This window comes from Ceratotherium simum, chromosome 2, assembly GCF_057802395.1.
Source record: "Ceratotherium simum simum isolate JZ-2026a chromosome 2, ASM5780239v1, whole genome shotgun sequence".
Taxonomy (NCBI): Eukaryota; Metazoa; Chordata; class Mammalia; order Perissodactyla; family Rhinocerotidae; genus Ceratotherium; species Ceratotherium simum.
In genome coordinates this window covers 70,408,440-70,421,565 of record NC_141901.1, presented here as the reverse complement: position 1 = coordinate 70,421,565, position 13,126 = coordinate 70,408,440, and the positions used below count along the sequence as shown (strand labels likewise).

Below are 13,126 nucleotides of genomic sequence, written 5' to 3'. Positions count from 1 at the left end.
AAGCAGCGAGAGACTAGAGGCCAGCTCGGAGAGATGGTACAGGCCTCTGTAAACAGAGGAGAGGGAGAGGAAGGAGGGATTTCAGAGATAATTTGGAGGACAAATTGACAGTCCTTGGAGGATTTGTGACAGTTTGAATTTGGATTTGTGCAACTTGTTTCTGTTCCATCAGATTGAATTATTGTTCGAGCAGTTCTTGAGATACAACTACTATGGTGTTGTTTAATGACATGCTTATCTCCTCCAATAGAACGTGAGCTCCTAGGGGTCAGGGATTAATTGTATTTATTCAGATGTAGATAGTTCAATACATGCAAATATATGAATGACTGAATGAGCTCAAATCTTGTTGGTTTCCTACTCTAAGTCCAGTTATTTTCAAGCAGAAAAGACCCAATCAGAACAGTGTCTATTATCGTGAATATTACAAGATAATTGCTGCCTTCCTCCAACTCATTATGTAATTTATCCAAACAGTACTTACTGAGCCCCCTACTAATGTGCCCCTCATATTATAGGAGAAAGAACTCCCTCGTCAGAGCCAGACAGATCTGGATTAGAATTCTGGATCTTCAGCTTATCTACTGTGGTATGTTAGGCAAGTCAGTGTTGGATAACAATTATGCCTACTGGGCAGGTAGTGAGGAACGTTGCCTGAGATGACATGTAAAAGTGCCCAGGATAGTGGCTGGCTCACAGCAGGCTCAAGTACAAGTCCCTTCCCTCCACGCATGACCCCAGCCCACCCCCACCTGCATTCTCCCCCCTCAGCCCTGTTCTATGTTTCTGAGAGACTGATGAGGCATAAAACAAGGTCATTGCCCATGAGTTGCTCATGATCCAGTTCATGGCTGTTAACATAATATTGCTCTCATGCTGTAGACTTCTGTACACTTCCTACCTCTCCTCCGAATTTGCCCTAGCCTCCAAATGCACCTCTGGAGTCAATGTATCAACAGAAGAAAGCAATAAGACAGATATTCTGCAAATATCTATACATCTGACTCTAAAGACATTGCATGATCAGTCGCTTTATCTTCCTAATCCTTTTTTTTTTTAAAGGCTAGCCTGAAAAATAGGCTCCCTGAGCACATTCTGATTGGGGGGTGGTGGCATGTAGCCAGGAGCATGTAAGGTACAGAGGAAAAGTAGTCCCCCAAATCCTACTACTGATAATTCATCAACAAGATAATGACCATGTAGATAGTAAAGAGTTATGCACATATATTGACTGTGTTGACAGCAGAGCAAAAAGGAGTTAATGAATACACGTTTTTTTCAATACTTATGTAAAGGTAGGTATGACTGGTTAAAGTACAATTTTATGCCTTGATCAGAAGTATTTTCATATTAAATTTTGGCTGAATTCAGCTTCCTGATGTGAAATTCAAGACTTGAAGTTCAAATATACTATGAAATTAAAATACACTATGAACTCTAAATAGTATTCCATCTGCGCCAGGGCTAATCTTTCACTAAACAAAGAAATCAAAGGGGAGGAGTGTGTATGTTTGTGTTAACTAAAGGGTAATCAGAGGAATAATTTATTAATTTTTCTAATTGTGCTGTTCTCCAGAAGAAACATATATGTGAATAAGACACACAAATTATGACTATGAAAGGGTACTCACACCAGTTTAAGACATTTACCTATAGGAAGACTCATTTGCCCTCAGTCTCCTTAGATTTGGAGAAGAGGTTGATCAGCAGGCCTGTAGAAATGAATCTCTCCACATGTTAGAGATGTGAGGCTCCCTAAATGTCACCATCACCCGTTTCTCTAGTCTACTGCCCACCTTCTGACCAGGGGATCTCTCTTTCATTCATTTCTTTATTTTTCCCTGCTAAGGGCAGGGGTTCAGGGGAAAGACAGAATGTGGTTATGAGATGAGTGAGATTGCAGAAGCCCCTTATTGAAGAGGTGTTCTGAGGACAAGAAAAGTTCTGGAGCCACCGGACCATCATCCACAGAAGTGCCAGAATGATGCCCAGAGCCATCTTCCTGAACCTTCAGGAATGGTCTTACATTCCTGATCCTAAGCCAATTCACTAAGGTTAATATGAAGAGTAGCTTCAAAGTTCCTGGTTAATGTTTACACAAAGTTTTTGAGTCTGAGAAAAAGGTACATTCCTTACTTGGTCTGTGATTCAGGGGTAGACATCCATGTGGTTCATAGTAAGAGCTGCCATGTTTTGAGCGTCTCCACTCTGTGCTCAGCCCTCTCCCATTTCATCCTCACACCTGCCTGGAAAGGAGGGCATTTCCCGCTACCTAACAAATGAGGAACCCAAGGCTGAGAATTGACACACATGCCTAACTCATCAATGGCCTGAATGTGCTGACTGCTCTGCACACTTCTCTCATTTTGCCCTCAACAACAACTCTATGTGGTCTGCTGTGTTATTATCTGGATGGTACAGATAAGAAAATGGAGCCTTAGCTGGTAAAGTGACATTCTCAGAGTGACACAGCTCATAAGAAGCAGAGATCCAGGCCCATTTGTCCTCACTGGATGGGTAAGAAGGTTCCACAAGAAATAGTCTAACACCGCATCCACGTGACCCAGCAAGGCGGCTCCAGGGGAATGGGACACTCTCCAGGCTGCTCAATGGAATGTCCAGTAACTAAGGCCGCACCCCAAGCAGAAAGGAAGGGGATTTAGCCCTTCTATTAGTTGAAGAGAAAACCTGTTGAATCACTCCCCATTCCTATAAAGACAAAAGGCTTAAAGGTCTTTGCTCTTAGTTCTCAGAGCTTCTGTTATTGTTCAATATCACACCAGGGTGCCACATTGACGTAGACTGACATGATTTTCATTTTAAAGAGTGTTTTTGCTTAATTTCCCTGAAATGATTTTTTTTCCCCTTTTTTGAAAGAGTCAGGGAAGCAGGCATAGAGGCCAGCCCAAGAGGAAGTTCTCAGATCTCTTTAGGACAAGTCATATTGCTGAGAAGGAGAGCTTCAGTTGAGCCTTACACGGCCTATGAAGGAAATCCTTGCTGCCCTGTCCTGGAGAGACCCTTGGGCCATCGGGGAGGGGTTTTCATGCCCTGTCTGTTACTGAGTAGTCCTCAGGATGGGAGGTGGGGGGTCTCCAAGGTTCCTCCAGACTTCCCAAAACATGGGACCAAAGCAGAAAATTCCACGACCCAGTGCAGGGACTGGTTTCTTCCTTGCTGTGTGTTTCTCCTCTCACCCTCTCCTTTCAGGTCATTACCCTCTTGCTTTCCCCCTCCCTCCCTCCCTCTCGAGGGCAGGAAGATCAGAAACCTCATCATAATCACCCGCTGGGCTTCTGCCACCATCAAAACTCCTCTTAGGAACCCCCCAGGGAGGCCATTACCTGTGGCCTCCGTGGCCTTGCTTAGGAGCACTTACTGGGCTAATGGGATTGCAAGGCCCTCAGGAAGTCTCTGCACTCAGTCAGGGACATGATTAGCTGCTTCGCAATCCCCAGAGGAGTGCCAGGAGCAGCTCACCGGCCTGGTTTCCCTAATGCCACTCTCCTCCTCCTAAACAATATTTTTTGTTCGTATTTTGTTCAAAAGTTAATATTTAAGTGCTTACTATATGCCAGGCACTGTTCCAAGTGCTTTGATGAATTAACTCAGTTAATTTTCATAACAAGCCTATTAGATAAGTACTATCTCCATTTTACAGATGAGGAAACTGAGGCACAACTAGCAGGGATCTGAACCCAGGCAATCTGGCTCCAGAGACTGAATTTTTAACCATTTAAGCAGTTAATATACAATAAGTATCTGTTGGGTGCTTGGTGCTACATTAAGCACAAGCTATATAGAAAAATAATCCTTCATGAAAACAAGACTTTGATGTCACCATGCAAATGTCAAGTCAAACGAAAGACAAGAAGTATCCTTTATTACTGATAGTACCTTGCAAAAAGATTGTGAGAACCACTGAACTCCATTCTGCAAGAGTAAAGGCGTAGAGGCCTCTCCTCCATCCACGCCCCCTCCAAGAGTCCTGCCTGTAATTATAACCCCAGCGGTGGATGGTGGTGGGCATGGCCAGGGATGGGGACTTAGGTGGTAGAGGCATGTGAGAGGAGGGCCATGTCAGTTGAGTAATTGTACCAGGGGACTCCAAGGCCCCACCAATCCAATAGGTCTGTAAATATACAGACTACCAGGCCTCTTCCCTGGGAATTCTGAGTCAGTCGGTCTGGGTTGGTGTCCAGAAATCTGTTTTGTAAAATGCACCCAAGGTCATTCTTGCCCTCAGACAAGATGGGAATCACTTTGTAATGACCTGAACTTTGGTGGTGCTGCTACGACACCTGGCTCCTTCTGAAAGGCCACCTAGGGAGTCTGTGCTGCCACTCCCATGGTTCTGGAGAGGGATCGTCACACGCTCTGGGGAAATTCTGGTGGCACCAAGAGCACTGTGGTGACAGGTGGAGCAGGACTTTTTCTCACAAGTTAGTTATCCTCAGCACCCAGGAGTCTGGGGGAGGGGGCTTGCTCTTGGGGACTCGCAGCTTAATTTCTTCTCCTATTGCCCAGAGCATCTTCTATCTTCTAATGGTTCTAGATGACATGAGGCCCAGACATGGCCCTGACCTGGCCCACTGGCAGGTGTGATAAGCCCTCAGAAGGAGATATTTCCTGGGAGTTTGAGGTCGAGAATTTGAAAATAGCTAGGATGTGCCGCCTGACCCTGAGTAACTCCAATCTGGCCATTCAGCCAGAGATGGACCTGTTAATAGCAAACAAATCTAACTCAGACAGAGTCTAAGAGAGATATGAAGAGCAGGCCAGGGAAGCACAGAGGAGGGAACAGCTAAACCTATGTTGAAGCAGAACATAGAGAACACTCAAGAGCTGAGTCTCAAGGAATGAATGAATAGAAGCTCAACAGATGAGGAAGGAAAAGTCATTTCAGGCTTTTCTGCCTTGTGTTCCTTCTTTTGGGGAAACACCCTTCCCTACTTCACAGTAATCCTGCGATTACTGTGCATGAGATTCAGATGAAGCTAACTCCGCTTTCCTTACCCCGTGGGGGGCATATGACCCAGACCTCCTGCTCATAGCACACAATCCCCCATGGGACTCGAAAATAGGTAGGGTAGCTAGGCCAAGTGGAGAACTCTCTAGAAGTATTGCTTATGCTATGGGAAAGCCACCTCCTCTTTCTGCGGAATTTTTGTTGTAAAGATGACACTGAGGGCAGTCAGCAGCTGACGCACCACCAAAGGGAGAGGGCCTGGTTGAGATTGAAGCCAGGCAGAGGAAAGCGGAAAGGTGAGATAGAAGGACACGAGGGTCTCATGGTGGCATTCAATTCCTAGATCCCCTGAACTTCAAGATTATGTCTACCGATACGTTCTATTTTTTGTTTGAGCAAAAAGGCTCTAATAAGTGGGCAGAAAAACAGCAGCTACAAAGGGTGGAACCTTGAGAGGTCAGGGTACCCTTGAGGGTGGCGAAAGGGCCAGTGGAGCAGAACTAAAGATGTGTGAGTGAACAGTGACTGGAAGATGGGCTGGGGCAGGTTTGGAAGGCACTTGTGTTCTTTGGGGACTGAGTCATTAAGATTTTAAGCATGAGAGTGATGCCAGCATATGTGTGTTTGAAGGGTAACTCTGGTGTCAGTGTGGAGAAATGCCTGAGCCAACAGACTGGACCCTAGAGTCCAGGGAGGAAGCCGTTAGAACAGGCTGGTGGAGAGATGACAAGGCCTCCAGTCCTCAGAGAGCCTGGAAAGCAGGAGGTGGAGTTGAGAGATACTTAGGAGATGAGCAGACAAAACTCAGTGTCATATTATAATATATAATATGAAATATACATTTGGTCTTTGTTCTTTCCTGTTGCTGGCACAGAGCTCCTAAAACCCTTAGAATTTCCTAGGTGGTGAGCATCCAAGGTGTATTTTGTTATGTTAATAAGGTGACTTTTGGAAAGCACTTAAGGCTAGGGGCTGGTTGCCAGAGAAACCAACCAAGTAATTACAGGGTTGAAATTTTCAGTCCTGCTACCCCTCTGGGAAGGAGAGAGGGGCTGGAGGCAGAATCAATCACCAGTGGCCAATGGTTTAATCAGTCATGCCTAGGTAATGAAGCCTCCATAAAAACCCAAAGGACAGGGTTCGGAGAGCTCCCGAGTTGGTGAACACATGGAGATTCGGGGAGAGTGGCACCTACTGAGAGGGCACGGAAGCTCCCTGCCCTTCCCCCAGACCTTGCTCTATGCATCTCTTCCATCTGGCTGTTCCTGGATTATACTCTTTTATAATAAACCAGTAATCTAGTAAGCAAAATGTTTCTCAGAGTTCTGTGAGATGCTCTAGCAAATTAATCGGGGGTAGTGGGAACCTCTGATATATAGCTGGTTGGTCAGAAATACAGCTGATAACCTCAATTTGCGATTGGCATCTGAAGTGGGGGGAGCAGTCTTGTGGGACTGAGCCTTTAACCTGTGGGATCTGATGCTATCTCCAGGTAGATACTGTCAGAATCGAGTTGAATTGTAGGACACCCAGCTGGTGTTGGAGAATTGCTTAGTGGTGTGGGAAAAAACCCCATGCGTGGGAATTGGGTGCAAAATTATCCTCAGTGACTGGACGTGACAGAGGCAGTAGAGGGATCAGAAGGGCAGGCTCTGAATTCAGGCACGCCAGATTTACATCCTGTCTGCTACACCTAACGGCTGTGGGATGGGATCTTATTTAACCTCTTTAAGGCTCAGCTTCTGCATCTGTAAAATGGGAACGATAATAGTGCACACTTCATGGAGCTGTTGTGAGGATGAAATGAACTACTGTATGTAAAGGTACTTAGCACAGTGCTTGGCACAAAGTAACACTCAATAAATGATAGCTGTTGTATGGAAGGTGAAGAAGAAAGATAAAGGTGACCCTAAATTCTCCAGCTTGACAATTTGGAAAAATGCTGAGGACAGTGATCAGGACAGGAAATGCCAGAGAAGGATAGGTTTTATGGGGAGGGAGAACACAAATTTGTTTTTGGATGTGTTGAGTCTGATGTGCCTACAGAACCTGTGGGTGGGAGTGTCCAGCAAGCAGTGAGACCTCAGAACTCGACGTTTGGTGGACACTGGCCAATGGATAGCCACTGAAGCAAGGAGAGGGTTGAGGACAGACACGGACACTTTATGGGACACAAGGGAGGAGGAGCAGCCAAGGAGGAGTCAGCAAGCTGTTCAAGGCAGGAGATGTGAAGAGGGAACTGTTTTAAGCATGGATAAGCTGTCAGAGGACAGGATCCATCTCTGTTTGGGAGCTGTGGGAATTCTTGTTTCTTCAGTAGGGAAAATGAGAGCTGAAACCCAAGACCACTTGCTAAGGGATCTCTGGCTCCACCCATAGGGCTGTCTTTAAGGAGCTCAGTGTGGCCCTCAGGTGACTTGCTGCCCCTTACCTCCAGGTATTGATTAGCCAGGCGTAGGGTGCGATCAGTGATGTTAAATACATCCCTCCAGTTGATGTTGGCCATGTCGTCAGCCCGGCTCTCTCGAGGACCCTTATAGAGGAAGTTCAGCACAGCTTCGGCAGTAATACCTTCCTCACCAAGCTGCTTGTTCAAAAAGTCTTTTACTGTTGGGTTCCCCAGGGTGTCCTTAGGAAGAAGCAATACAGTCACAGCTTTAGAAATTTCACAGGATCTTTGGTCTTGTTTTCATGCCATTTCCAATTTTTAATGAACAGGGTTAAACTCTAAGGCTCCCTAAAAAGCTAGGGGATTTTATTCCATCATAAGGCATGTCTATCTATGTCCCATTTCCTCCAAATACATGGGTCTCTATAATAGAGGGAAGGTGTGTGGGGGCCGCCCCGGTGGTGCAATCGGTTAAGTGCGTGCCCTCCTCTGTGGCGGCCCGGGATTCACCGGTTCGGATCCCAGGCACGGACATACGCACCGCTTGACAAGCCATGCTGTGGTGACGTCCCATATAAAGTAGAGGAAGACGGGCACGGATGTTAGCCCAGGGCCAGTCTTCCTCAGCAAAAAGAGGAGGATTGGCATCAGATGTTAGCTCAGTGCTGATCTTCCTCACACACACAAAAAAGAAAATAGAGGGAAGGTGTGTATTTTGGGTAGGGGAGAGGGACTGGGAAAATGGTACATAGGAAGCTTTCTTTTTCTTAAAGATTTTTTTGTTCTTTTTTAATTATCCATGCTATATAGGACTCTTGTCTCCTGGTTTTGCAAGGCTGAAAATGAGACCAGACAGACATGCTCAACCATTTTTGCAGTTACAGTCTCCCTTGGGGAGATGCCCCTTTGGATCCGAGGCCCTCAAGTGAATTCATAAAAGCAAGAAACTTCAGGAAGCCACTGGTCTTGTGGCGGTTTTTACAGTTCCCCTAGACTTCAAGAAACAGATGTCCCACCCAAAGTCAGTGACTCCACTTGGTGGCAGCTTCTAGAACTAGCGTTCGTTGAACGCTATTTTGATCTAACTGCAGTAGTGATTAACCCTTTACTGGGAAAAGGAAACAGCTGGAACTTTCTTGGCCCTTCTCCTCCCCTCCCCCTCCCGACCTCCAATGCCCTCCGTACTCTGATCATGGTCATCTGTGTGCCCTCATCAAAGAAGTACCAGATCTGGGGCCCTACTTCTTCCCAGGCTTTGACCAACTTCCTAAGGCGCTCCAGCTCTTCAAAAGTCGAGTTGGCCTAAAACCAGACAGAGATAGAGACAGAGAAAAGAGCAGAGAGAAAAAAAGTGAGCGAGAACCTTTGGTTGTATAGTTCCTGCCCTATCACAAACCCTCAATGTTTAGGAAAGGCTTTTCAAGGAAGCATCTTTATGTTTCAGTCAATTGATATTCCCCAGAACGATCTGCTATTTCTCAGCCTCCCAGATTGACAGAATCTAATTGCTTAGTATCTCAGAAGTACGTGTAATATTGATGATGTTATTGTCTCAGAACCTCATTAAAGCTAGATTTGGACTTCCTGTCAGCAAATGCTCTTCCTCCCTTCCTCTCTGTCTTTGTCTGTTCCAGGTAGCCAGGATTCAGAGAACTGTGAACCCTTTCATTAGGGATATAATATAGGTGCTAGGAAAGAAAACCTCACTGTAGGCTGCGTGGAGAGGGGAGGGCCCCGGCAGGGGCACATTCCAATGATGACTGTGGATGGGGGAGGAACCCAAGAGTCCACTTAGCAAAAAAAAAACATGAGGCTCACTACCAGGAGGGCACAGAACACACACACACACACACACACACACACACACACGCATGCGCGTGCTCGGACTCAGTCTTCTGGGCCATCTAAGGTAGAAGGGACAAGACCAGGTGGGATCTTACATTCTTCAGGATCCTGCGTGCTGCAGGGGAATCTGGAGTAAAGAGGATTTTTCCCATCAACAAAGGCTTTGCTGCCCTCCAGGCTATTTTGGTTAGAGGGTTTGACTCCAGGCTCTGGATCAATGCATTACAAAAGGTCGCTGCCAGGAGAGAAGGGACAGATTTTATGGAAACTCCCCCGGTGCTCAGAGCTAAACATAGTCATTAGTATGTTCACATCACATGTCTCATTCGACTCCATGCTGGAGGATTTAACAAATAACCTAAATTAATAGGCTGTTCCACACCAATAACAAGCTCATCATTAGTAAGTAACAAAATGCCACAGAACGCCTCAATAAGGGCCTCATCAGAGAAACAAAGGATGGGGCTTGCCCTGTGGTTTCTTCTGCTGTAGAAGGAGGCTGAGAAGGCTGCTTGTGATTATTGCAAGGAACAGAGGTCACTCTCAGATGAAAGAGACCAGAGGCCTCCCCTTGGAATCTCGGCTTTAGTCTCAATAATTTCCCCTCAGTTAGCTGCTTAACTTTGTTGCGCCTGGCCATCTTAGGGCCCAGCTGCTTTTGGTGTGTGCCTTGCTGCCTCTTTTCAATTTTAAACTGGAGGGTCACCCACTTGCATTTCTTCTCCATCCCACCCTTCTTTACCCCACAGAAGCCAAAAAAAATAGTGAAAGATGGGAAAGATAACTTGCCAGGGACTTGCCATTTGCCATGTAACTCAGTACTACACACACAGACTCTCAGAGCATTGGGTTTGTAAAAACATCCCACAGCCATGTTTACTTGTGAGGGCCCTTCTGACCTGGACTTTGCTTGCAACTCTGGGTTGCCTCCTCATTTATCTTTCTTCTCTTCCTCTAGAACTTAACCCCAGGTCAATCAGATCAGTGGGAAATGTCCCCTCTGTTCCCTTTCCAAGTGGGTCTCAGTTCTTTCCATGGCTCACATCCCGAATTCTTTATGAGCACCTCCCCCTTCCTACAAGGGGAAATGGGAGGAGAAGCCTCTTTGCCCAGGGACCCTCAAAGAGAGCAAGGTGGAGTCAAGCCCAGGACTGGTTTCCCCTGGACATGTCAAACCATCAGCTTAACCAGCATCAGAAGCTGATTTATGTGCATGACTCAGAAAACTTACTCGTTCTTTTGTCATAAGAATAGATAGGATCTTTCCTTGTGGAGTCAATCCCCAGGAAGGCCTTATAGTTATTGTCTTCATACCAGTTGAAGGAGAACACCCGAGAGCCTCCTCCATCTGGGTAGCCACAAAAGAGGTCGGACAGGATGCCCATCAGCTGTGTGAAAGTCTCTGGACCACCAGGCTGCATAAGGGGCCTGGTCACCCATAGCAAGTCTTGAACACTTGGCCGATGGATGAACTAGGGCAAGGCAAAGACTTAGGTTATTTTTAAGGCAGTCAGAATCATAGTCTACCACGAGGCCAAAGCTCCAAAATTTGGTGAACCCTCCACATATGAGTTTAACTTCCACATTTGAAAGAAAACTTCATTATTCTCAGCGATCCTTAATTCAGCTGTGAAATAAAAACCTACTGTCATGTACTCAGGGCCTAGGAGGAAACTAGGATGAGCCTTAAAGAACACCACAAGTGAATCCCAAAGCATTTTAACATCACTTCTCTTTTCCAATCCCCTTTATTTGAATTCCTTGGGAATGTGTCCTTGGGGAAATGTAGACCTATTTGACTGTAAGCCAGTTCTCAGGTTCTGTTATCCTGTAAGATGGGGTACTGGAGAAAACTGGGAAATAAAATGATGGAGGAATGGCTCTGTCCTAGAAAGGCAAGGTCAGAGCAAATTTCTTTTGTCAGATAGTCTAGAAGTTAGTTTCTTATATTTGGAAAATTATCTTCTTATTAGCTTAATTTTACCAAATGTGAACTCATCCATTTCTGTGAAATGTGTGGTTTGTGGTTTCTTTTAATGTGTGTGTGTGTGTGTGTGTGTGTGTTTTAAGATGGAGGCACATATAGAACAGATGGATTCTCCATTCTTTGCAAAACACTTTTTAAATTCTGCACCAAACTAAGAGGCTGGTGGTCTTCTCCTCCCTACGGCTACCCATGGCACTCTCTGGCCTCATCCTTTGAAGGTAGGTCTGTATTGCTGACAACTAAGTTGAGGGCTGCCAGAGCTGCTAGGGTCTCAGCTCCCATAATGCCATCTGGCTTTGCTTTAAGGGAAAATACAAAGTAAAAACAATGCTGCTTTTATTTACTTTATTATTCATTTTCAAAGGCATTTGGGAGTTTAAAAAACCATTAGGATTCAATCAGGTGAGACTGAAAACAGTTCCCCTCACTGTAATAAGTGATGTTTACCTGTCAATCCCTCTCTGTCCACAGGCCAACACTTGCCCTCTGAAACTGTTGAGTGCCCTGTAGAATCCACGCAGTGAGTCATGCCTATAATCACAGGCTAGGCTTCAATAATAAAGCCGGAATCTCACATTGCTTCAACAACAGTAAGTCTTGTGACAGTCTTGTAAGGGGTTATTACTACTATTATGTTGCTCACTTAATCAAAGCACTTGGAGATGAAGGGGCTGTTTCAGGGTCAAATGGTCTAGTATCAGTTAATATAAACTGGGCCGTCTGCTTCAACCTCGTTCACAAACTCAGACTTGCTATCTAGACAGGCAAGAAACTTCGGGAACTCCCACATAGAATGAACAGTGTTGATATGCTCTGGGGAATTCTTTTACATTCTCTATCAACTTGAACGCTATTATACCGATATGAATTTTTTAAATGCTTATGAAGAAAAGAATGTTAAATGGAGACTCCCACTGCAGCAAGTGGCCATCAGTACAATGGGCCCTTCTCTGTTCCCCTGCTCACACTCTGCCAAGGCTGAGCTTAGTTTTATGAAGACAGATTCCAACCATGCAGTGTTCCAGGCTGGCAAAGCCCAAGTCAGCTGAAAATACTGGGAGGGGGGAAAAGTTTGGGGAAAATTATGTTTCACCTTTCTCCATTTCATAATGCTCATCACACTTGAAGGTGATTGCTTATTTCACATCTCTCTTCCCCATTGGACTGTACCTTTCACAAGGGCAGTGACCACATCTGTCTCTTCATCATTATGGCCCCAGCCCCTCTCATCTATTGAGTGGAGAATCAGTTTCTATATGGGCAATGGCTTGTGCAATCAGATGTTCATTAAAATGTGCACATCTTTTACAAAACAAAACAAAAAAGTCAATTACTTTCTTTGTGATGAAATGAGTTGAAATATGTAAGACTCTTAGTGCCTATAAGCACTCTGTGAGGGTATACTATTACTATTAGTGGTCTAGATTTATGTGGATTTTTAAGAGCATAATAGAATATTGGACAACATCAGTACGGAAAAGACTTAGATTTGACTGTCAGTCTGCTGATAATTTGCCACACCAGACAAGGTGGTATTTCTTTCTAGGTGTGAAATCAGAAAGGTGGTTCCTTTCTTTCTGCCTCTGCCTCGAGAGCACAGATAATTTAGAATATAAACAGGTGCTTTGAAATTGCTAGATGGAAAGATCAAATGTATTTCTCCTTGAACAGGTTTGAGGCACAATTAAATTATTTGACATAATAAGTGTGGTAAAATGGTGGAAAGCTATAATGAAGTTATAATTACTATCATCGGGCCACTTACCTCTTGAATTCTTGGCGACACATCAGATAATATTTTTCCCCAGGATCTCAGATTGATACCTTGAGAACCACTGTCTAGGAGTGTGGGAAGCTGTAATTGATAGAAAAAATATTAAAATATACATATGTAGTTCTACATACACACATAGGCACTTTCTGATCTCCTGTATGC

The 13,126-nt window shown here is 45.0% G+C and overlaps 1 protein-coding gene across 1 annotated transcript in view; it reads right to left on the bottom strand.

Annotated features, from left to right (window-relative positions):
• ABCA4 (ATP binding cassette subfamily A member 4) overlaps nucleotides 1–13,126 on the bottom strand; it is a 128,980-nt gene that overhangs the window by 77,622 nt on the left and 38,232 nt on the right. The window contains exons 7-11 of the mRNA XM_004420819.2: nucleotides 12,956–13,045; nucleotides 10,435–10,675; nucleotides 9,299–9,438; nucleotides 8,544–8,660; nucleotides 7,401–7,598 (exon numbers count right to left, since the gene is read on the bottom strand). Coding sequence (XP_004420876.1) covers nucleotides 7,401–7,598; nucleotides 8,544–8,660; nucleotides 9,299–9,438; nucleotides 10,435–10,675; nucleotides 12,956–13,045 — 786 coding nt within the window. The remainder of the gene's footprint in view (nucleotides 1–7,400; nucleotides 7,599–8,543; nucleotides 8,661–9,298; nucleotides 9,439–10,434; nucleotides 10,676–12,955; nucleotides 13,046–13,126) is intronic.